At 41.6% G+C, this 26,167-nt stretch overlaps 2 protein-coding genes across 2 annotated transcripts; both read right to left on the minus strand.

The window, feature by feature from the left end:
- Positions 59–5,712, minus strand: LOC8054795 (probable protein S-acyltransferase 7). Its single transcript, XM_002462598.2, has 5 exons — positions 5,274–5,712; positions 2,909–3,091; positions 1,535–1,834; positions 1,050–1,283; positions 59–926 (listed from the first exon to the last, which is right to left on the minus strand). The coding sequence occupies exons 1-5, from the start codon at positions 5,358–5,360 to the stop codon at positions 399–401; spliced, it is 1,332 nt and encodes a 443-aa protein (XP_002462643.1). The 5' UTR covers positions 5,361–5,712; the 3' UTR covers positions 59–398.
- On the minus strand, positions 22,189–25,546 carry LOC8058977 (multiple organellar RNA editing factor 8, chloroplastic/mitochondrial). Its single transcript, XM_021452963.1, has 4 exons — positions 25,300–25,546; positions 24,518–24,615; positions 24,355–24,420; positions 22,189–22,616 (listed from the first exon to the last, which is right to left on the minus strand). Exons 1-4 carry the CDS (start codon positions 25,446–25,448, stop codon positions 22,423–22,425), a joined length of 507 nt encoding a protein of 168 aa, XP_021308638.1. The 5' UTR covers positions 25,449–25,546; the 3' UTR covers positions 22,189–22,422.

Below are 26,167 nucleotides of genomic sequence, written 5' to 3' on the forward strand. Positions count from 1 at the left end.
GAAATGCTCGCAGAAGTGAACATAAAGCCCATGCGATTCCATTCCAACACGGTGCAAATTTGAAGGGCGTGAAGAAACTAAAGCCAAACATGACAAACCCTTTCTACAGGCAATTCCAATTTGCAATAACACATATATCTATATACAGTGGATAATCCAAACAGCTAAGGAGTTAAAGGAGCTCTTCTGTTATTTTTTTTCTTAGAACACCAAACGAGAAGCACATCAGAAGAACTGATGCGCTCCCAGGACACTGAGTAAGAAAGCACTGCAGCAGACGTATATATCCTAGGTGGAGTGAAAGCACAGGCGCACACAGAACACACAAAAGTTGCTTCTTCGTTGTTGGTATCAGGCAGGTTTCACAAAAGGATGCGTCAGAGACGTGACATGGCTTGCTAGTGAGCTCCACTGGTTGTTCCATGGACACTGCTAATGGAGCCCCAGTGAGAATCTCCCGTTCCCATCTGCACAGCAACGCTGTCCATGGACTCTGAGGTCCCGCTTCGGTGACCCCAACTTGATCGCCTCGAATGCACGCCAGCCCTCCCTTCCACAAGCTCAGGAAGGGTTTCTCTGCTAAGATCCGGGGATGCATGGGCTACTCTGCCTTCCTTCTCGTCCAATAGACCGCCTAAACCAACCTCCAAATCTCTGATATCAGCTGCTGACCGAGGTTCATCCCATGATATTGGCTTTCTGCCCAATTCAAGTTCTCCAACAGGTTTACCCATGTTTGGGCTCATGAAACCCCTTGCTGGCGCATGTGATTGCTGTAAACCTTGCTCTACTGGGACCCTAGCTCGGAAGTTGTTCTTGGAAGGAGGGACTGCGGTGCAGAATATCTCCATGAAGTTGTTCACGATCCCTCTGTTGTAAGGATTGGCCCGCCGATCATAGCGATATCTGAAGTTCTCATAGGTTGTCTGCAAAGGATAGGAAAAGTGATTGCAAATTCCTAGCAATATGCTTATGAGTAAAACAACCAATTCCTAGCAATATGCTTACAGGTAAAACCAACTATATTAAAAAGTTGACAGGGTACCAACCTGGTTAGTGCTCATGAGATAGAAATGGAAGACAGACAGACCACCCACAAACCACACACAGATGAAGCAGTATATGATCAGAACAATTGATGCTGGTGTCTTCAACATTGCTTTCCAAATCGACGATTGTTCTGCGTCTCTAATCTTCACAATGTACACCCAGCAAAAGCCAAATACATAGAGGCACAGTAATGTTGTCGAGAATACGAACATATAGAAAAAACGATAATTGCGCTGCAGCAGATAAACATGCAGTTAGCACCAAATAACAAAAGCTGCAGTTAATTACAAAGAGTTCCTCTGAGCAATCTCCAGATAACAAAACTGGATGCAATATCAAAATGCTGAGATATATCTTCAGATAACAATACTGGATGAATATTGAACTGCTGAGCAGCCTTCTGATAACACTACTGGATACAAGATTAAACCGCAACGCATATTCAACAACGATGTTAAGCTATTCAAGGCATTCCCAAACTTACCAATCCTATGCATTGCCCAACCCAAGGGCAGTGGTGATCGAAGCGCTCCACACAGTTATTACAGATAGAACAATGTGAGCATCGAGGTGGTCTGTACAGCATGCAGGTGTCACAGTACTTGACCTTCACAATGACCCCATTTACGATAACATCCTTTGTCCGTGGCAACCGCAATTGTTGAGGTGTCTGACCATTTCCAGCATCATTGATCATATCAATAGCTTCGGGTTCAGGAGGATGGGTGTTACGAGGCACTATACCAGGATCTCTACCAGAGGTAAGAAGCAGCAGTGTCAAATCCTGGAAAACAAAAGAAATAAGGTTCAGTCGAAGAAAGGAGTACAGCAAACCACAGTGCCTCACATTGTTGATGAATTAATTTACTCAGTAAAGTTTATTCACAAAGCTATTGCCTTCAATGATAATCCTAAAGCATTAAAAATCTTATTTTCTTTGAGGTTTTCGATGGTCAACTAAGTAATATACCCTTTATCTTTTGCACATGACATGTAAATGCTATCAGCCAACAACACTAATATCTCCATAACCGCAACCCAATGTGTTTCTCAGGGCTTTTAGTAAAGGTTCTATAGATTTTGACTCATTGCTTTGTTGCTTAAACTGGAGAGTTGTTTCTCGTTGCTGATATTTAACAATCAATTACAGTAAAATGAAAATGGGTCCAAAGAACTATCATTCATGTAGGACAGACCAACCACAGAGCTACTCACACCATTCCATTAGATTGGGATGCAAAACAACCATCATTCCAATGGTGGCTATAGTTACAGCTTCATCTTTGTCCACAATCTTTGAAAGAAACTAGTATTAGCATCATCTCGAAGGATGTTCAAGATGAGGCCATGCTAGTTGTGGTTACATTTTTTTATGAATCATCTTGGACTCCTTTCTTCTTAATATAAGCAACTAGTTATAGTAGGAGATGAAAGGTTGATACTTCTAAAATTTACAGATGTCATAATCAAGACCCATCTCCAGGTATTAGCAACTGGTACAACTGCATTCATTTAGTGCGAACAACCTAACAGCACTATTTGGGATCTAAAAGCTCGACATCAGAAGGGGTTCAACTGCTACAACTCTGAAAAAATTGGAATTCAAACATAAAAAAAATGAGTACTAAATAAAATCTGTTGTAAGACAACAGATTTACAGCAATGAACTAACATAAAAAATTGGACCACCCCATGTATTAACAATCTGCTTGCTGTACACTGCCATAGTTCATATTTATCCAGAGCATCCAATTATCAAGCAAGAGATAAGAGAACACGGTTATAGCTGCCATATGAAATAACTAATAGCAGACCACAAAATTCCTTGAAAAAGTTCAGAAAGCACAACAACACTTACATATATTGTGAAGACAATCACTACGACCATAACTGAAACTCCCCAATGGTCAGGAAAGTCATTGATAAGATGTCTGGCCACAAATATACAGAAAACCACTACTGGTGCAAGAATGAGGAATATGGTGAGAAACAAGGATCTCACATCAGGTCCAAATATGAACCACCCTTGCAAGAAAAACTCCTGAAAAGAATATCAGCAAACTTAAATGGCCTTGCAATTGTGAAACAGATGTATAAAAAAATAAAGCATCATGTAACATATGAAAGCGTTGAGTTCGAGAACATTTCATCCATCAGATACCAAACAACAAAAATATCTACTCAACACTTCAGCTGTAAAATCTGCCATTGGAAAATGAATGTATAATACAAGAAAGATAATAGAAGGATATTGTATAAAGCAACGAATTATAATGAACTAAAGAAGCATCAGAACATGTCATAGTGTAAATTAGGATTCTGTTCACAGGGAGGATGGTGCTGGACAGGCCGACAGGCCCTATATAATGATTTCTGGAAGTTAACCAGGTAACATCTCTAATTAATTGTAAACTTGAAGCCGATTTGCTATCCAAAAGCCAAGGGAATAAGGGATACTGACCACTGGCAGGGAAGAAGTTGTGCCTAACTACCAGAAAGAAATTCAATTACAGATGCTTCACAAGAATTGAATGAATAAACACATGGGCAGTGAGCAGCTGACAATAAATGTTAAGTCTCAGATGATGAAAAAATACTGCCTGCCTGGGAAATTACTCGTAGACCATCTCAAAAGAAGCCCCAATGGCTTGTAAACAGAGTCAGGCTATAATCTGAGAAAGAGTTGGACAATCTAGAGTAGCAGAATGGGTGGGGAAACAGGAAAGAAAAGGGATGGGGGAAAGGAAGTTCTGTGCGATAAAAGAAGTTTCCTCATCACAGCTTATTCAACAGATGGTGAGCTCAGGTACATACGTCAGGTTATGACTCGGCCTGCTGAAATTATGCTCAAGTTCCAGTAAAGCTGATTCCATCTAGTAAGTTAAGGTTCAAACAATGAACAGATGGTGATTCCCCATAGGTGAATAAAAAGTATCCCTCAATGAACAGGTGGCAATTCCCCCACAGATGAATAAAAAGTATCCCACTTCCCCTAAATGGACAAAAGGGTTTTTTGAATGAAAAGTATCCCTACTCTCCGTAAATGGATAAAAGGGCATTTCTACAAATTAGAACAACATCATCAGTACCCCAATGATTTTCCCCAGAATGGTAGGCACGCACATCACCAACCTAAGTATTTTGTTATTCTGCTCAATGCCTCGAAGCGATATTTTCCCACCAAACACCGAAACCTGATCGGCTGATCAACATGCCACAAAGAGATAAACCATTTGTAGCTGATAAACTAAGTGTAGTTTCCAATGAAAAGGAAACCTTTGCTCCACCTAGTTTCAATCCATGTTTTATAATTCATTCCAGAACCGTTCAGCAGTTACATCAATTAAAGTAATCTTTCATCACAAGAGCTAGTATGTCCTGCCCAGACTGATCAGTACACTACAAGTATGAAAGGCGATTGTTGTACTGGATGTTGTCAGCATAATGTTCAAATTAAATAAAGCACGTGCTCTTTCTAGTTTCAATCCACATTTCATGATTCATTCCAGAACAGTGTAATAGCTGCAAGGTGTCCAAAATGAAAACAGGTGAATTTTACTATTATACAATCTACTCTGCCCACGCAATTTGATCAACAGAAGAAAATAGAAATCATGTTCTCATGCATATTCCCAATATGATACCCAATAGGCCAATACAGAGGAAGTAAAAAATGTTCTTATCTTCTATGATGCTCGAGGTAACAAAAGCATGCCCAAGCTTGAAGCGAAACTATAAGGAAAAGGAGACAGATGGATAGCTCTTGGTGTCTAACTGTCTATCAAAGCAAACAGGACTCCTGTATGAGAGAAATAGAATCTAGATTCCAAGCTGCCACAACTACGAAGGCACAGAAACTTGAAACATCTACATGCTTGGTACCTCCAGTGACATTTTCACATTTAGGTATAAACACTTTAAAGTCTAAAACATAAGATATAAGTGGCATCAACATACTCAAACAATCCAAAATTCTATCCACTAAGTGACTAAACCCCTACATTTCAAGCACAGGATCACACAGACCGCAGGCACCTGAACCTAACGCACAACCGCAGCAGCTAATTTTCCCACCAATAGTGCAGGACCGCATCAGGGTCCCTACCGTCTTCTCACAAAACCCTTGCTTATCACCGTACGCCCAGATCCAGATGCACTGTTCACAGGCACACAAAATCCAAAACCAGGAGTTACAGAAACAGAGAGAGAGAGCGCGAGCTTACGTTGCTTCCTCGCCAAACTTGGTAAACCCTAGGCTGCTCTCCGGCAGCGCCGGCTCCCCCGCCGCCTCGGGACGGCGGCTCGTACATCTCCAGCTCCCTCCTGCCGCAGCACCTCCACTGATCCCGAACCCTTAGCTCAGCACAGCTTGCACAGCCTCCTCCTCCTCCGGCGCCCCTCTCCGACCGCGCGAGCAGCAAACTCCGAGATCTCCCGAACCGAGCGCACCCAACGCACCACGCCTAGCACCTCGGAGCCGCACCTCCGGCGCCCACGGCCGCCGTCGACGAATCGTACCGGGGCAGAACGAGAAGAGGGAGCGCGGACGATGCGATGGCGCGGCGGAATGGCGACGGAAAACGGCGGATGTGGGTGTGAATGTGAACGGAGAAGACAAGTCCTCGCTCCAGCACTCGCGAGAGAAATGCGCCTTGGCGGAGTGGGGAGCACGCACGGCCTGGGGTGGTGGGGGTACACGGCGGCGTGCGCGTAGCAGCGGGCGGTGTGCCACCGTGTCAGCAAGTAGTGGGACCGGGAGGTTTACAGTTTACGGGTGGGATCCACTTGGCAGAGAGAGAAATCGGGACTGCGAGGAGCCTTCCTTGACTTTTTCAGTTCCGCGAGCAGTTGGTGAACGGGTGAGCGTCCGGGAAGGCGTTCTACAACCGTTTGACCGGGTTTAAGCATGGCTGATCGGAGATTTTTTTGATAACGACACAAGGGAATATTTGATAATGTAGAGCCTTTTGTGGCGTGGTGTTTTCTTGCCACTTGCAAGATGCAGCTAGGATTTGTCAACTATTCGTTAAGATTTTTTTTTTGGTTGAAACTTCAGTTCATCAGATATCAATGATGAATGGCCGGCGCGGAGTAATAATAATTAATTTTTCACTTTGTTCATTTGAAATTATCTGTTAAATCTGTTAGCAAGCGAATAGAATAAAACAACACTTTTAGTTATACACATATAGATATAGATAGATGGGTGGTCATAGCACATGATTTTTATGTGTGAATAAAATGCATCGCCGATCCTCCAATTGGGGTATATCTCGGTATCTAAACTCAAAAGGTGTGTTATTTCAGTTTTTATTAAATATTGTTTGGATCTATCCATCCTAAATGGGTATAAATTATAATGGTAATTTTTTCCATCACGAAATCACGATGCTACCTTTACACGTAGAGCAATATCTTTACCAATGCCCATGTTTTCTCGAAACATCAAACATTATAGTACGCTATGATTACGCTATGTATATATACTCTACATGTTTGGTCAAGCCGAGATCGCTATTACTAAACTTACAGTTATCTGGTCCAAATTTATTGCTAAATGACTAAGTCATGCACTCGTGCATTGACCTATAATAGGTCAGTCTCTAGTAGCAGCCGTTTGGATCCTTTTATCTAAATAAATTAAAATCTACATAATAAAATAGACTATTTGGCTTGAAATTGACATTCCATCATTTTCTAAAATTCACATATAAATCTATCTCAAATTTATAGAATGAAAGATGAAAAATTAATTTTATAGATCATAATTCTATGTTTCTACTTTGCAACTTATATTATATAACATGCTATTCATCTCGCTCCTCTACGGTAGAAACACAAAATATAATTATTTTTCTCGTATAGTTAACAATAGTATACAAACATAATTCATATACAACTATATTAGCTTAATATATATATGTCTAAATTATGGTTATTAGAATCCAAATGGGGCTTAAGAGGTTTATGTTATTAAAGGTGACAAGATATATAATAGATAAAAATAGATGATGAAAGTTTTATGAGACAAAATGAGTTTATGAAGATAAAAATACACTGTTTTCGACTCATAGTCATAGGTCCTTAGAAACTTGAACATAAATAAAACGATCCACTAAGACTAATGCAATTGACGCAACCACGATTCACTCCGTAGCATTTTCACTATGCGCGTGAACAAGTGCAACCACGATTGATGCTGTAGCATTTTCACCACACGCATGAACAAGTGATCCCACTCGCAAGTCATATACACACATCAGCATCGGGTCAGAAAGCAGGTGTGGACTTTGAGCCGTGTGACAGCATCGCCAAGGTCAGTGACATGCTCATTTCGTTTGGCCTGGTCCAGGGCTCCAGGCCCCTGTTGATATGGTTGATCTCGACCGTTGAACGGCAGGGAAGTGATGGATCGGGCGGCCGGCAGGTACCCAGGCGAGTTCATGACAGGGTTTACGTGTTGCGAACACGCGACGCGGGCACACCGCACACATGCAAACATGTGGTGGCGCCGTGGTTGTGGTGAAATGCACCGGATCCAGACGTCCTCTAGGCTCTGGTCTGCGTCGAAAACTAAAAAGTTTTCAAGATTCTTTATCAAAAGTTTTTAAGATTCTTTATTACATCAAATCTTACGGCAAATACAGAAAGCATTAAATATAGACAAAAACAAAAATCTAATTACGTAATTTACCTGTAAATCGCGAGACGAATCTTTTGACCCTAGTTAGACTATGATTGGACAATATTTGCCACAAACAAACAAAAGGACAAAAGTGTTATAGTAGCGAAACCCAAAAGGTTTTCACATCTAAACAAGACCTAAGTGTGATGATCCAACATGCTTAGGCTAGTCTCGATGCATGTTTCATAAGAATGTCATGCACATTAAATAGGGTGCCACCATGGGCGGCGCCAGGGGTATTCCCCTGTATGCCATGGAATACCCAAGATTTTGGAAATAAACACAAATACATATATGTATACGTATAAGTATAACGTATATAGTTGCTACATGATGTAAATCTGGCTCAAAGCCCAATAGAAAGCAGTGATTTTCAGCTCAATTAACAAAGTAAAGAAAAAAAAAGATGGCAACGTTTCCTGGCTGCCGCTCTTAGGGGATGTTTGGTTGCTAGCCATAGTCTACCACAATTAACTTTAGGTAAGTGTGGCAAGCCATAAAAAGTGTGACTAGCAAATTGGTTGCCACACTTTGTCATGCCTAAAGAAATCTTGACACACTTTTAAACTCTATGACATGTGGAGCCCAAAAGAATCATGCCTAAGCTTAGTTGTCAACCAAACACTTGCCAATTTGGTCAAACTTGTCTAAGTTAAAGTGTGACAAATTGTAGCTAGTAACCAAACAGCCCCCTAGTCTCCCAACTCACATCGCATCGCACCAACTCGCGACCCTAGCGTCGTGGCTTCGGCGACCGGTGGGCAGTGACGACTGGCGAGCCCGGCGCTCCGGCAGCCGGCGATGTCCACGGTTTCGGTTCCGGCCTCCGGCTTGCTGCTTGAGGCAAGGTGAGCACATACACTAGCACATTTGCATCGAAATTATTAGAGAAAATGGCACTATGACACTATGTTCAGATCTTGTACGTTGCTTAAGCCTTGTTTAGTTCTCTACACGAATTTTGTTTTGGCGATGTTTCGTTTGTATTTGATAATTTTTGTCTAACTATAGACTAACTAGACTTAAAAGATTTATTATCTCATAAATTATAGATAAATTATGTAATTAGTTATTTTTTATCTATATTTAATATTTCATACATGTGCTGCAAAATTCAATGTGATAAAAATGTTAAAAATGTTTTTAGTTTTTGTGTGGAACTAAATTAACAAAGCCTTGTTACTATTGCACATTTACATCAAAAATTTTTATATGCTCGGAATACCCAGCCGTAAAATCCTGGCTCCGCCACTGGGTGCCATATAAGCAAAATTACTGACTTGACAGGTTCATTAAATGAAGGAGGTTCATCAAATGAGAGAAGAGTTTTATCCCCATAAAACTCATGTGGCTTGGTTTCATAGTTTATAGTATTGGTAACTGTACCATAAAACTATGCATTAAGACTGGCCTTACAAAGCATCTAGAGAGAGAAAAGAGAGGGGGAGGAGGAGGAGGAGGAGGAGGGAGAGAGAGAGGGAGATGCAGATAAAGAACAACACTGCACCATTTGGACGCTCTTCGCAGTCTACGAACCCTCGCTTGCTTCAACTTTCACCTCCTTCCCTCCGCATCTTTCTTCTAACACCTCCCCTCCTTTTCTCTCTCTATTGTTTCTTCTTGTCGTTCGTAGGAGAGATCATGGCGTCCTAGTTGTGCAACATAGGAACTATACAACTAGCTAGGCAGCAGCGAAGGGAGCAGCGCACCTGCCAAGCAGTAGAGATGTACAAGAACCAGCTCCTGACGTCGTACGTGTGCACGCCCGAGGGCCCCGACCACACGCCGCGGTTCCGTGCCGCCGTCACCTTCAACAGCGAGACCTTCGAGGGCCCCAGCGGTTGCACCACGCTTCGCCAGGCCGAGCACGCCGCCGCCGAGGTCACCCTCGCCCGCCTCTCCCTCCGTGCCCCGTCCACCTCCCTCGCTACCCAAGTCTTCGTAAGTCACCACCGTCATCTTTCTGCGCGTGCTCTGTGTTCTACTCCTTGCTGCCGTCGATCTCGACGTGGAAGGTGAAACCGTGCACATTGCACAAGATGAGACGGGGTTGTACAAGAACCTGTTTCAGTCAAAGATTGCAGCCATTCAAGAGTGATTTCCTCTTACAACGCCAAACGAATACATCTTTAGTACTATTAGGTGACTTTATCCTACCGTTTGCTTCTTACAAAGCTATTCGTTGTTAAAAAAACAACAACACAAAGCTATTCCTAGCTATGGCCCTTGGCCCATGGGCCCTCTGCTTCTTTTTTTTTTAATGAAAAGGATTAGGCCCTGTTTAGTTCCCCATAAAAAAAAATTCATCCATCCCATCAAATCTTTAGACATATGCATAGAACATTAAATGTAGATAAAAAATAAACTAATTATACAGTTTGGTTGAAAATTGCGAGACGAATCTTTTAAGTCTAGTTAGTCCATAATTAGCCTTAAATGCTACAGTAACCCACATGTGCTAATGATACATTAATTATGCTTAATGATTTGTCTTGCAGTTTCTAGACGAGCTATGTAATTTGTTTTTTATTAGTTTCTAAAAACCCCTCACGACATCCTTACGATACATCTGATGTGACACCCAAAAATTTTTCATCTCCAATCTAAACGTTGCCTCAATCCTTGTGATGTTCGCTGCTGATGTTTTTTCGATCCTGCGCCTCCAAGTCACATTCGCGTGAAATGCAGGCAGTGGACTAGTGGAGGGAGAGGGAGTGGACACATCCGCTTCAGGCTTTAACCATTCGGCTCGGTGATCAGAGTCAGAGACCCGGGTCTTGGGTCTTGAGTTCCCAATTTTTTTTTTGTTCGAGGTACTATAATACTTTCATTTTTATTTAGTAATTATTTTTTAATTATAAACTAACTAGACTTAAAAAATTCATCTCGCGATTTACAGAAAAACTGTGTAATTAATTTTTATTTTCGTCTATATTTAATGCTCCATACTTATGCCGTAAGATTCGATCGAAAAGTTTTAGGTTTTTGGGTGGGTATGGTCTATGGTGCCAGTACATGTTGCCACACATGGCAATGATGTGCCGACGTCGATGGCCACCCTCACCCCGAGCAGGGTCCTGGCGTCAACATCCGCGTTCGCTCGCCTCGTCGTGGCACTAGCAGAGTAGCGCCCCCTCCCCAAACCCCATGGCAGTTCATGGAACCTGCCGCACGCACACGGCGCACCCATCGGTCCGCGCTTCGGCAGGCGAGTCGAGAGTGCCGGCCACACCGTCTCGGCTGCCCCTCCCTAGTGGCTGGTGGTGGCGATCCACGCGCGCGGATCGATCCGGCAGTTGCCTAGTTGGTTTGGTTGATCCCATGCAGACCAACGACCCGGGCTGGCCGCTGCGTCGCGACATGCAGTCATGCACACAGCACACACCGTCCACCTGGGACGCGATCCCATATCCCACCACTCTTCTCCTGTCTTCTTAAGTTTGGTTCAAGTGCTCTCTCCTTCGTTCGAACATTGCACGAGAAAACGATAAAAATATAAGAACTGATCGACTACCGAAGGTCCACGTTATGTCGATGACTAGTCCTTTCCGCTAATACTTTAATGCCTATGCTCGACATGGTTCGAACCATCTATTTGGTTCGCTTTTAACTTGTGACAACAAACATCCGATCGCTCCAATGTTTTGGTTCGCTTTTCCATCTCACAGTTCGACTCATGAGTAAAACTGGAGCTGCTCTAATGGGCATTTACCTACGCTAGCTGCCACTCCTCCGTGCACCTATTCTCATCTGATGGCCTGCCATTCTCATTTTGGAAAACACACTCATGGCTTGTTTAGTTCTATTTTTTACAAAATGGTCAATGTAGCACTTTCGTTTATATTTGACAAATATTATCTAATCATGGACTAACTAGACTCAAAAGATTCGTCTCACAAATTATAGGTAAACTATGCAATTAATTATTATTTTTATCTATATTTATTATTCTATATATGTGATGCATGATTTGATGTGACAGAAAATTTAAAAAAATATAATTTTTTTTTGAACTAAACAAGGCCCAATCAAGACCGTAGTAATGGACGCCTACACTTTGGTACACCATCTCTGAACTTTGAACCTTCCACCGCAGCTGCAGTGCAGGTGTACTACTTCACTGCCATTCTGCCAAGAAGAGGAACGAACACAAGTGGCGATAGGATCGCTCACGTTCCAGACCATTTTGCACACCACCTTTGTCCAGGCCGACGCGGTGGCAGGCGCAGCACAGGCGATCCCGGCTCGAATTGATGGTGATCCTGATCCCTCACCATCCCTCCCGGCCTTCCGCCCTTCCCTCCTCGCTTGCGCTCGCGTGGCTGGCTGTGCACGCATGGCAACGCTGGAGTTTCGTCTGCAGAAGCATTACCTGCCACTGCCACCACGAATGGAAGTTGGCTCTACCGTTTGATCACCGTGCACTAGGTCTTTGGTCACTTGCCTAAAATGAACAATAATCTCAGCCAAAACAGAGTCCGGGACAAAAACATATTTAGTCCCGGTTGGTGAGAACAACCGGGACTAAAAGTCCCCTGCCCAACGGCTATTATGTCAGACATCGGCAGAGGGGACTTTTAGTCCCGGTTGTTCTCACCAACCGGGACAAAAGCCAAGCCTTTAGTCCCGGTTGGTGTTACCAACCGGGATTAAAAGCTTTTGTCCCGGTCCGTCCCACCGGCCGAGACTAGTGTTGGAATTTAGTCCCGGTTTTTAAAAGGAACCGGGATTAAATGTCCCTCCCCATATTTGAACTCTTCTTCCCGTGGCCGAGCCCATCGATCTTCACTCTTTTGCTGTGTTCTTCATTTGGAGTTGCTTGTTCTAGCTTGCTCTCATCTCCGGCTATTGATTCATTTCATCGTTTCTACACCGTCATCGACTTGTTAAGAGGTCACTAGCTTCATCTTCTCAACATTTAGAAGCGGCGTATGTCATTTCCTAGTGTTATATTATTTTTTATTTTATGGTTTTTTTAAGAGGTTATTAGCTTCATCGCCATTTCAAAAGCGACGCGTTTTGTTAGAGAAATAGTGGTAATATGTTTTTTATTTTAATTAGTTTAGAAAAAATAAAATCATATAATACTTTAATTTGCAATTTTTGACCGATTTAGTTAGTTAATTATAACTAGTATACATACCACATTTCATGATTATTTAAGAAAATAGAGAATTTTTGTGCTTTTTTAATTTAGCTTGTTTATAAAAAATAGAAATATAGAATTTTAGGTTTTTTGTTACTTTAATTTCTCTATTAAAAATAAAAACATATAATACTTTAATTTGCAATTTTTGACCAATTTAGCTATTTAATTATAACTAGTATACATACCACATTTCATGATTATTTAGGAAAATAGAGAATTTTTGTGCTTTTTTAATTTAGCTTGTTTATAAAAATTAGAAATAGAGAATTTTAGGTTTTTTGTTACTTTAATTTCTCTATTAAAAATTAGAAACTTATAATACTTTAATTTGCACTTTATGACATGGTTAATTAGTTAATTATAACTAGTATGCATGCCACATTTCATGGTTAGTTAGAAAATAGAGAACTTTTATGTCTTTTTAATTTTGTTGGTTTAGAAAAACCAGAAATAGAGAATTTTAGGTTATTTGTTACTTTAATTTCTTTATAAAAAATTAGAAACTTATAATATTTTACATTGCAATGCAGACAATGACACGTCATTGGATGTACAATGCCGATCGCCGCTCCAAAGAATTCATTGATGGTGTGCATTATTTCTTAAGAGTGGCCGGGGAAAACAAGCGGGATGGATTCATATGTTGCCCATGTGCCTTGTGTCAGAATTTGAAGGAATATTCTAGCTCTAGAAATATTCACTCACATTTGTTGAAGTCGGGTTTTATGCCAAACTATATTTGTTGGACCAAGCATGGAGAAAACGGTATAATGATGGAAGAAGGTGAAGAAGAACAGTTGGAGCCTGACGACATTATTGCTCAATACGGTGACTTCGGTGATACAGCAATGGGAGAAGCTGAAGATGAGGCAGATGCAGAAGGCGCACCTGTTGAAGATGATGCTCTTGGTGATGTCATTCGTGAGGCACAAAAAGATTGCGAAAGTGAAAAAGAGAAGACAAAGTTTGACCACATGTTAGAAGATCACAAGAAATTATTATACCCATCTGCCCAGGATGGGCAAAAAAAACTGGGTACAACACTAGAACTGTTAAAATGGAAGGCACAGAATGGTGTATCCGATAAGGCATTTGGGCAATTACTGAAGATCCAAAAAAAAATGCTGCCAAAGCCTAATGAACTGCTCACTACTACGTACGAAGCAAAACAGATCGTCTGTCCTTTGGGATTAGAAATCAAGAAGATACATGCATGTCCTAACGACTGCATCCTATACCGTGGCAAGGACTACGAGAATTTAGATGAATGCCCCGTATGTAAAGCATCACGGTATAAGATCAGGCGAGATGACCCTGGCGATGTTGAGGGGGAAGAACGTCTCAGAAAAAAATCCCTGCAAAGGTTATGTGGTATGCTCCTATAATACCACGTCTGAAACGTCTTTTTAGAAATAAGGACCATGCAAAATTATTGCGGTGGCACAAAGAAGACCGTAAAGTAGACAACATGTTGAGACACCCTGCTGATGGGTCCCAGTGGAGAGCAATAGACAGGGAATTTCCAGAGTTTGCAAAAGACGCAAGAAACTTAAGGTTCGCTTTAAGTACGGACGGTATGAATCCTTTTGGTGAGCAAAGCAGTAGTCATAGCACTTGGCCTGTTACACTATGTATCTACAACCTTCCTCCATGGTTATGCATGAAGCGAAAGTTTATTATGATGCCGGTGCTCATCCAAGGCCCGAAGCAACCGGGCAATGACATTGATGTCTATCTAAGGCCATTAATTGAAGAACTCCTTCTTTTATGGAGTGAAACAGGTGTTCGTGTGTGGGATGAGTACAAACAGGAACACTTCGACCTACGAGCACTGTTGTTTGTGACAATCAATGATTGGCCTGCTCTAAGTAATCTTTCAGGGCAGACAAACAAGGGATATAATGCATGCACACATTGTTTTGATGACCTTGATAGTATATATTTAAAAAAATGCAGAAAGGTCGTGTACCTTGGGTATCGTCGATTTCTTTCTATGAATCACCCAGTTAGAAAGAAAGGAAAGCATTTTAAAGGTAAGGCAGACCACCGATGCAAGCCTCGCAATAGAACTGGAGAAGATGTATTTGAGATGGTTAAGGATGTGAAAGTAGTTTTTGGTAAGGGACAAGGCAGCCAACCAGTTCCAAAAGATGCAGCGGGTCATGCACCCATGTGGAAGAAGAAGTCAATATTTTGGGAGCTACCCTATTGGCAAGTCCTAGAGGTCCGGAATGCGATCGACGTCATGCACCTAACAAAGAATCTTTGTGTGAACCTTCTAGGATTCATGGGTGTATATGGTAAGCCTAAGGATTCACTTGAAGCACGACAAGACTTGCAACGCATGGAAGAACGAGACAACCTGCATCCAGAGAAGACAGATGATGGACGCCAATATTTAAGACCTGCTAGCTACACTCTTAGCAATGAAGAGAAAGAAATCATGTTTGAATGCTTAAGCAGCATCAAGGTCCCATCTGGATTCTCCTCTAATATAAAAGGTATAATTAATGTGCCTGAGAAGAAATTTCTAAACTTAAAGTCGCATGACTGCCATGTGCTTATGACGCAATTGCTTCCAGTTGCATTAAGAGGAATTCTACCTCCACATGTACGTCTGGCCACCGTAAAGCTATGTGCATTCCTCAATGCAATTTCTCAGAAGGCAATCAATCCACTAGAACTAGCTGCTCTACAGAATGATGTGGTTCAATGTCTTGTCAGCTTTGAGTTAGTGTTCCCACCATCCTTCTTTGATATCATGACACACCTCCTAGTTCATCTGGTCAAGGAGATCAATATTCTGGGTCCTGTGTTCCTACATAATATGTTTCCCTTTGAGAGGTTTATGGGAGTTCTGAAGAAATATGTTCACCAACGTGCTCGGCCAGAAGGAAGCATCGCCGAGGGCTATGGGACAGAGGAGGTCATTGAGTTCTGTGTTGAATTCATTCCTGAACTTGACCCAATTGGTGTTCCTGAATCGCGCCACGAGGGCAGACTGAGTGGAAAGGGAACACTAGGAAAGAAAACATACATCGGTACGGGGGACGATTCTTTCAATAAAGCACACTACACAGTTCTTCAAAACTCATCCGTGGTGGAGCCGTATGTCACGAAACACAAGGACTTCCTACGATCGCAATTCCCAGAGAAGAATGAAGGTTGGCTTATGCGTCAGCACATAGACACTTTCAGTGATTGGTTACGAAAAGAATGTCAGGGTAATGACCAGATTGATGAGCAACTGTATTTGTTGGCTAGGCAACCATCATGGCACATCCTCACGTACAAAGGGTACGAGATAAATGGAAATACATTTTACACCCTAGGCCAAGATAAAAGAAGCACGAACCAAAATAGTGGAGTTCGCGTAGACGCCATAGACCCGAATGGAAACAGACAAACATATTATGGTCGTATAGAGGAGATTTGGGAACTAGACTACGCACCTAATTTTAAAATCCCTTTGTTCCGGTGCCAATGGGTGAAGGTTACCGGAGGCGGGGTGACAGTTGACAAAGACTATGGAATGACAACAGTGGACCTCAACAATGTTGGTTACAAAGATGAACCATTCGTCCTTGCTGCTGATGTGAATCAGGTGTTCTATGTGAAAGACATGTCTACAAAACAGAAGAGAGGGAAAAATGACAACAAATCAACAAACGAGCCAAAACGCCATATAGTTCTCTCAAGGAAAAGAAACATTGTGGGAATTGAGGACAAGTCAGATATTTCAGAAGATTATGAAAGGGATGACCGAATCACGCCTTTCAATGTGACCAAAGATCCGAGCATACTGATAAATGCTGAGGACACTCCATGGTTACGTCAAGATCATGACCAAGGAACATACGTCAAAAAGAAGATCACTATTGTGCCCGCCTAATAAATAGATTGCAATATAGTATGTGTATGTGACAATTGTAACTTAAGATGTTTATATTAGTTTTTCTTATTTTATATCATTTCAAATAATGAAATGACATTTAAGTTTGCTATTATAATAGATGTGTCAATTATTTATCCTATGTTGTAATTAGTTAGTAGGGATAGATATTGAGATGAGATGTATAATTTCTATTTTATAATTTATCATTTGTATTATATAATTTATATGATATAATTTATCCTATGTTGTAATTAGTTTGTGGGGATAGATATTCAGATGAGATGTATAATTTCTATTTTATAATTTATCATTTGTATTATATAATTTATATGATATAATTTATCCTATGTTGTAATTAGTTAGTAGGGATAGATATTGAGATGAGATGTATAATTTCTATTTTATAATTTATCATTTGTATTATATAATTTATATGATATAATTTATCATGTGTTGTTGTATCGAATATTGTCTAAGTTTAGTCTATCTAAATAATTTTTGTTGACCGCGTCAAAAACTTTTAACACTTGATTAAATTTGTAGAAATGGCCAATCCGAATGACAACATGGATGATGCAATGATGGACCTAATCAACAGCGGTGCCAATCCAGATCCCCAAGGCGAAGATGATGGGAGTCAGTACTTTGTCGATTATGAAGAACTTGTGGGAGATAATCCTGATCAGGTCTATCTACTATCTAGTATATATGTATATATATGAAATTAAAATAAATGACATTTATACTAATATATTTATACTTGTTTGTGTAGCCCTCTAAATCGGCGACAACTTCTGAGAAGAGTAGAAAAGTGCGCGGCCCGAAGAAGCCGTTGGAGGGTCGGTACATTCTGTCGGAATTCGATGAGGGTACTTGGAGCTAATTCTAAAAAATTTGTTGCGCACTGTGGCTACCTTGTAAGGGACAGGCTCCCGGTTAGTGCTCGTGAATGGAGGCAACGGAAAGATAACCCTAATATTAGTTTTGTCTCAGATCGTGACAAGGAATTGATTTGGCAAGATATCCTTCAACATTTCACGCTCGATACACAGGATGAAGCTTTGAAGGAGAAGGTTAAAATCTGGGCTATGCAGAAGATGGCCAAACAATTTCAGGCTTGGAAGAAGACATTATACAAGACTTTTGTTGCACAAGGCCGGACACCAGATTTCACCAACAAGGCCTACGTCAAGTTGAGGCCTTTTTGGGATGAGTTCGTAGAGTTTAAGAACTCAGAAGAGGGTCAGGCACGGATGATCAAGAATCAAGAAAATGCTAAACAAAAGCAATACCACCATCACTTGGGTTCAGGTGGCTACAGGACTGCTATTCCTAAGTGGCAAAAGCTGGAACAGGAGATTCTTGGGAGAGGGATCGAACCAGAATCAATGCACTGGCCCGAGCGCGCCAAGTATTGGTTCTTTGGTCATGGGGAACCATAGACCTAGAGACCGGAAAGATAGTGTACGGCGAAAAGCTCGAGAGAGTAGGACAGAGAATGGCCTATGCTAGAGGATTAGTTGAAAGCGGCACCTGGCAGCCAAATAGAGAAAAGGATGAGCTGACATACGCCCTGGAGACTGCTGAATACGGTGGGCGAACCAGAGGCTATGGGGAGATATCATGGGAGCATGGCTTCCCTAAAGATAGACCGACTTATAGAAGCCGCCAACGAAAGAAGGAAGAGGAAGCAGAGCGGTTGCATAGGTTGGAGGCAATGGTGATTGAGTCACGCGAAGCGGCTCGTGAAGCGACAGCGCGAGAGAAAGCGCTTAAAGAGAGAATGAACGAGGAGATCAAAAGACAAGTGCAGATTGCATTAAGTTCTATACAAGGGCAAACTGCATCACAGCCTATAGTCAACATTAGCCCCCCGGTCAGTTGAAAAGTAGTTGCGCTTCCACAGAGATGCCAACTATTCAAGACGACGTGGGGCTGCACTTTCCGGTGGATGACATCACTGAGCCTCTGACAACATGTGAGCTGCACATTCCATAGGGGACTGCCACAGTCATGGTTGCTATCGCTGTTGTAACTCCTGTCGACCCTACAAGGACACCAAGAATCCATGGGGCGATAATTCCACCTGGATATGCTAGTGTCTCGGTGGATAGAGTTGTCAAAGGCTTCAGTAATGTGTAGCTTGAGATAGAAGGAGGTGATGGAGAGAAGACTCTAGGAGAAGCAGAGAAGACTTTTATTTGTTGGCGCAAGCGCTACATCATTATTCTTGGGGCATCACCTAGTAGTCTACCACCACCTCCTCGTCATGAATCTAATCCTAGGTGCGGATGAAAATTGACTATACATTTGTTCACTAAATTTATTTTGCTAGTTAGCGGTTTACTCATATACCTTTTATTTTCACAGGTGGTCACCGACATGTCATAGTGCTGCGGGTGATGACGAGGGAGTGCAAGACACGGCTGCATCGCCTCGGTCTCCAACGCCACCACCTAGGGCTCCAACACCGCCACCTCGGGCTCCAACACCGCCACCTCAGGCTCCAACACCGCCACCTAGAGCTCCAACGCCACCTAGGGCTCCAACGCCGCCTCCTCGGGCTCCAACACCGCCACCGGCCGCCCCATCGCCTCCACACGTGGCTCCAGCACGAAAGAAGAGGCCGGCCACAAAATCAAATGTGTCGGCCGCCCCGCCGCCAAAAAAGAAAGCCTCCGAAAAGAAACAAGCTATCATTCCTAAGAAGCTGTCCTATGATCAGATGACTGATGCAGAAATAAATGCTGCAGTTAAATCAGATGTGGATAGTTTCTTCAAGAAACTTAAGACTGAAAGAGAAGCCAAGCGAAACCCTGAGAAGCCGTACCTCTTACTACGGCCAGAAGATCTACGACAAAGGGTTGAGGCTGAACAAAAAAAGAGGCGTGAAGCTCAGAAAGAATCATCATCTTTATCAAACTATGATCGCACTTTAAGAAAATCCATAGAAGAAGAGAAGAAGAAAGAGAAAAGAGCACGCAAGGGTGTAGCACAGCTCGGGGAACAATCAAAGCAATCAGTGCCCCCGCTAGTCATTGGAAATGAATATGGTTCAAACATTGACGTGCTAGACCAGCAGATACCGACAGATTTAAAATTTGAAGAGCTTCAAAATTTTTTTGCGGAAACTGATCTTAGCTTAGCCCAAATGATAGCGGGGGCACCAATTGAAAGTGCTCCACAAATTGATCATTGGCAGAAGGAATATACATATGGCAAGAGTTTATACAACCCTGCGGCCCTCAGCAAGCTTGGAACGCAAATGTACATGCTAAACAAATGGTACATGGAAGCGTGTGCCAGAAAAGCAGATGACTATATTTGTGTCCGAATTAGAAACTATCATTACTTCCGTGGTGATGATATTATTTATGTTCAAGTTAATGAGCTACACCAACTATGCCACATGGACGCTCTTGACAAATCTCTAATGAGTTGCTTCTGTCTGTAAGTGATTCTTCCTTTCAATAATGTCTCTGTAACTTATCATGTATATATATAACTAATTACAGAAACCCGCTATACATATGCAGAAACATGATGAGGGACCTCAGAGTTAGAAATGACAAGGAGATTGGATTTGTGGATCCAAATGTTGTATTCAAAGACCACAAGACCCCGTATGTTTTATGGAGAACTCAAACGGAGAGAAATCTACGGAGGTTCTTGATCAACCAAAAAGATAAAAGATATATACTCTTTCCCTACAACTTTAAGTAAGTGTCGTTATCGTGCGTACATTCTATTTAACTAATTAATCAGATCAATATGAAGATATATACTAATTTTGCCTACATATGCACACAAATGCAGCTTTCATTGGATACTAATTGTCATTGATCTCTGGCAATGTCAATTGGTAATCTATGACTCATTGAGAAAACCACAGGATGATTACCAAGAAATGATAGATATTATCCAAGGGTAACTCCGATCTCTATATATTAAATTCTGCTCTTTTAAGTTGGTAATGGATAATTAATAATGATCGTTTTATTGCTAGGGTTTGGGCTGGGTTCGTGCAGAAACACCGTCCAGAGTTGAATGCATCACTTTCAAAGCCCATCTTACTTCAGTGGGTTCTACGGCAGACACCAGGCAACAATTTGTGTGGCTACTATGCGTGCGAGTTTATGACGGTGTATGCCAAAAGAACTAATCTTGAGCACCTAAAAGTATGTAACATGTATATATAATAAGTATATTTCATTTATTTGTTGCTATTTAATAAATCCTATTCATACCTCTAACTTTTTTCTTTAATGTCTATTAAAGGAGATGTGGCTGAAGGAGCAGGTGTTGGATGCGGTGCGCCTAAAAGGAATTCAGGAGACAATCGCAGGATTTCTTAATGACCAAGTCCTGGATTCCGGCGGCGAGTGCTATTTCAACCCTCAGGAGCAGATGAAACCAAATAACGATGATCATTTGTACGATGCTTGAGTGGTGGAGAAAAATTGTGTTGTAAATACTTTGTCCGTGAAGCATATGTGTAAATATTTTATTATGGACCTATAGATATAATTATTTATATATATATATAGTGTTTTATAGTATATTTATATGTAATCCTTTAAATTATATAAATTATATAGGTGCGCGTTCCATAAACTACCAGCAAACAATACGCATTCGAAAATAACAATAACATAATTATAAACCCTAAATGGAAAACCAAATGAAAAGAAAAAGAAAAAAGAAAAAAGAAAAAAAGTCTTTAGTCCCGGTTGGTAACAACAACCGGGACTAAAAGTGGAGGCCAGGTGGCACACCCTGGCGCACCTTTTAGTCCCGGTTTCTGTTACCAACCGGGACTAAAGGTGGAGTCCACGGAACCGGGACTAAAGGTGGGACATTTAGTCCCGAAACCTTAGCCCCGGTTCCGTAGCCGGGACTAAAGGCGCTTACGGCGCGGGGCTAAAGCCCTTCCCTGTACTAGTGGTGCCAAGGGTTGATTGATACAACAGTACGTGTCAATGCACCTATATATATGCCAGAAATTCATTACTGAAAAAACAAGTTGAGAATCTAGTAGTAACCCGGCCACAACTCCAACATGGAGGAGACAAGTGATCGATGTGGGCAGTCAGCCTAGAAACAGGATGAAGTTGTTTCGAGAGGATGGACGGGTTTCAATCAAAGATTGCAGCCATTCAAAAGTGTTTTTCTCTTACAACGCCAAATGAACATATCTTAATACTATATATTAGGTGACTTTACCCTACCGTTTGCTTCTTACAACACTATTTTTTTTCTCAAGAAAGGGCTTTGTGCTACAGTAAACAATCACAACATCTCACCATTGTCAGTCAATTATCTTGCCAACAAATGTTAAAACCAAAGTGAAACATCGAGTATGGTAGTGACATTGACTGATTATTAAGCGACCGCGCACACGTCTTGTTGGGAGATAGCCACATAGGCAATTGTATTGTACCTATCAAGACTAGCATATACAAAAATCCTAGGCTTCATGAATTACACTCTCCAATCTCATCTGCTAATAGCTAGGAGCATGGGTGCTAGAACGCCGGTGGAGCACCGGAGTTTCACATTAGAGGCAGCTGCTTGTGTTCCTTAACCATGGTGCATCAAAGGAGCATCAGGATCCAAGAGGTATTGGGTTCTGCCCATGAGGGCTTACAAGTTGTATCCCTGCCCAGGGATTGCGTCTTTGTTCTGGAAGTTTTGCATGACCTCTCTTCTCACCATTTTCCTTGAGCTACGAAGCCCGTCATTGTGCCAGCCTCCAGAGTTACATGCATTGTTTCTCAACCACTGCTCATGGTACTTTGGGTCATAAGGGACAGCTTGTCCATTGATAAAAGGTTCCCCTGCAAAAGACAATAGGGAATTACTAGATACATGGTCTCTCAATGCATGTATTGTAAATGAACTTCGATCATCAGATGCATGTACAGTCACTACTACAAATTTTTCTAGAGGCGGGCAAAACTGGTTTTCGGAGGCGGTTTTTCTGTCCGCCTCGCGGCTAAGGTCACTATAAATCAACGATTTACCGAGGTGAACAGATGCCCGCCACTGTTAATAAAACAAAAATAATAAAAAAGATGAGCCCGGCCATGAGCCCATCTAGGGCCCATAGTCGATCCCGTCCACCGTTGCGCTCGGGGGCGAGCTCTCGCATGCGTTGCCTGAGGTGGAGGAAGGAGCGCCGCCGCCCGCCTTCTCCTTGTTGCCAGAGCCGAGATCCGGCCTTCTCACCTCTAGATCCAGACTCCTGCCTTCGGATCCGCGTGGGGAGGGGCCCCACCGCCGGATCCCTGCCGAGAGGCAGCCCCGCCCTCCCGCCTAGAGGCTGCGACGCCGCCACTGTACGAGGTGGTCGGGCCCGGGCGTCCCTGTCTATCGCAAGATAGGAGAAGAAGGGTGAGGGGAGGGGCGCTGGCAAGAGAGGAGAGGAGGGAAGGGGGCACCGGTGGAAGGAGGGGCGCCACGGAAGGACGGGAGGGAGCGCCACCGATATTTTCTAAGGGAGGGGAGGTGGCGTCGGGGTCGGGCAGAGTGAGGGAGGGGGTGTCGGGACGTTGGACTGAGGGAGGAATGCATGAGTGAGGGAGGAGTGAAACCCTAACTCGCTTTATATATATACCCAATATAAGTTGGACTTAGGCTTTTTGCTGCGCCTAAGAAATATTAACCAAAGCGGGCCTTATAAGTGGCCCGCCTCAAAAAATACCCTCATTTTTCAAGGCGGGCTACTTATAAGGCCCGTCTCGATTAATAGATTTTAGAAGGTAGTTATTTTGTAACCGCCTCCGTAAATCGATTTTGTGAGACGGTTTTTTTGACCGCCTCAGTTAATAAAAACTAACTGCTTCGGTTAATCCGAGGCATTAACCGAGGCGGTTAGAATTGCTGCCCGCCTCTAAGGCTCATTTCAAAACGCCTCGCAAAAGATTTTTTGTAGTAGTGAGTCCAGTAATCGTACAGACACTTATAATAGGTTAGGAATAGTATAAATTTAATCTCGTCTTAGATTACAACAAACCCTTTCTTGATTACACTGTGTGTGCAGAACACAACAGACACAAAGATACCAAAGACACTAGGTTACATATGAAAACACATTTATTCAAAGAAACAAATAAAAACACCTAAAAGCAATTAGTTAGAAAATCACATAATAGAATTACCACACAGTTCTAAGGTACAAATGCAACTAGCACTATTTATAATAATTGCAACGGATATATGCATTTTATAAAGTTCATCCATGTAAATTCTGAAAACTTCACTGGACTAGAAATGTTGATGTATGCGTTTTAAAATAGTTTGGTTCTAAGCAACTGCAGAATGACAAGCTAAGAGGATACAAGCAAAGAAAATTGTGTTCAACGAATGTGTTTTATATATATATATATATATATATATATGGCTAAAAGAAACTATAACTAATTCAATATATTAGACACTATAACTTAATAAGTTGTAATAACATACAATAAGTGATAACACACACAACCAGCACCATGAGAAACATGTAGATGCGAGTCAACAATTACTTGAATGGTAGAGGACTTAGATTCACAAGAAGCATATAGGTATTACCTCCATAGTCTTTGTTATCAACATCGAGGTATGAATCAGGGAGAACCCATCTGACGTTTGGCAATTCTACAAACAATTTATTTTAATAATGTTACAACAAAAATAACTTAAGAGTCATCTTCATTAGATACTATCATTAACATGTAGTATCATGCTACAATACCTTTGATTTTGTGGGATATCTCCTCAGATACCAGGGCACCAAAAGCAAAATAATGACGAGTTGACACCGAATAGATCTTTTGTCTTGCCTTTTCCTCGCTGAAACAAGAATGGGTGCGAGTTGCAAAAGATATTGTTCAAAATTAAATAGAAAAATAATAACTACCAAACAAGGATTGGTACAAGGGCACCAAAAGCAAAAACAAGGATATATGATGAAGTGCCAATGGGGTCGCCATCCCATATAGGGTATGGTTTAGGGTATGGTTTTACTTTTACCCACAACCACCAATAGAGAATGGCTAATACATTAAGAGGTGGAGAGGACACCTCCAAATTAGAATGAGATGTTACTAACATAGTGGCATAGAGCAACTAGATGAATTCAAAAATGACTGTCAAACAATCACACAATCACAACCAAACACTTCAAAGTCAAAACGGCACATAGAAAAAATTGAAGAACTAACAAGGATATGCAAATGCAATATTACAACTAAAATGGTGACTAGCTAGAAAATCAAAGATATTACTAATTCAAACCTAATTTCACCCATGACATCATGATCTAAGACTACAACATCTCAATCCAAATCACTTAGGCATGTAATTCTCAGCACATTCGATCCACTAGACCGAAAGGTGATATCGCGATCCCCTACAGCCTACCCAATGATCATTGGATCAAATAAATCATGTGTGTTAAAAACCCTCTTAGATACGAGATGCATTTGTGTGCGTGATAGGACATAGGAGGATGAGATGGTATAATTAATGTTGTACCTTCCAACGACCTTGGAGAGGACCTTGATGTAAGAGTCAATGATCTCCTCTCGTGGGACATCAGGATCATCAAGATCCCCAGGGGGCGGCTCCATGACAACAAACCAATGCTCAAGGTCACAACCATCTATATTATGGATGTTCTGCATGTTCTCCCTTCTAGCGACATTCCTTGAGCTATGACGAGGCCCATTGTTTCTCACCAACTGCTCATGGTACTTTGGGTCATAAGGGGCAGCTTCTCCATTGATAAAAGGTTCTCCTACAAAAGACAATGGGGACTACTACTTTATGACTGATACACGGCCTTGACACTCCAGTCATGGAGACAAGTAAAACAATTACTACTTTACTAGATACATGGTCTTAACACTTCTGTCACAAAGATAGGTAAAACAAATGTGAATCATAAATTAACTTCAGTCATCAGCCAATTAATAAACTCCAAAATTATTGAGCGTAACAAGTAATACGGACATCACCTAGACCTAGCTCTCACCATATAAGTTACCTTGGATAATGGTTATAATGGTCTTTATGCTTTGTTAGAATGAAGTTAATTATAAACTTCATCTATGTATATTTAATTCTAGAACATTTCACATGACCACAAATGTTGATATATGCATTTCAAAATAGTTTGGTTCTAAGCTAGACTACACAATGACAAGCTAAGAGGACATGTGCAGTGGAAACTGTGTTCAACTAATCGGTTATAGATAAAAGGCTAAAAGAAACTACAACTAAATTAGACATTAGAACTCAATAAGCCATCCAATAAGTGTAACGTGTAACACATGCAACCAGCACCATGAAACACAAATGTAACTGCAAATCAAAATTACTTAAATGGTAGAGGACCTAGTTA

This window comes from Sorghum bicolor, chromosome 2 (genome assembly GCF_000003195.3).
Source record: "Sorghum bicolor cultivar BTx623 chromosome 2, Sorghum_bicolor_NCBIv3, whole genome shotgun sequence".
Taxonomy (NCBI): Eukaryota; Viridiplantae; Streptophyta; class Magnoliopsida; order Poales; family Poaceae; genus Sorghum; species Sorghum bicolor.

Coding starts and splice junctions, on each gene's coding strand:
- LOC8058977 (XM_021452963.1), bottom strand. CDS start 25,448: ATGCAGAACATCCATAATATAGATGGTTGTGACCTTGAGCATTGGTTT. Junction 24,616..25,299: donor CTCTCCAAGGTCGTTGGAAG/GTACAACATTAA, acceptor TTCTTGTTTCAG/CGAGGAAAAGGCAAGACAAA. Junction 24,421..24,517: donor GATATCCCACAAAATCAAAG/GTATTGTAGCAT, acceptor AATTGTTTGTAG/AATTGCCAAACGTCAGATGG.
- LOC8054795 (XM_002462598.2), bottom strand. CDS start 5,360: ATGTACGAGCCGCCGTCCCGAGGCGGCGGGGGAGCCGGCGCTGCCGGA. Junction 1,835..2,908: donor TGATTGTCTTCACAATATAT/GTAAGTGTTGTT, acceptor TTTGTTTTCCAG/GATTTGACACTGCTGCTTCT. Junction 1,284..1,534: donor TTGGGCAATGCATAGGATTG/GTAAGTTTGGGA, acceptor TATCTGCTGCAG/CGCAATTATCGTTTTTTCTA.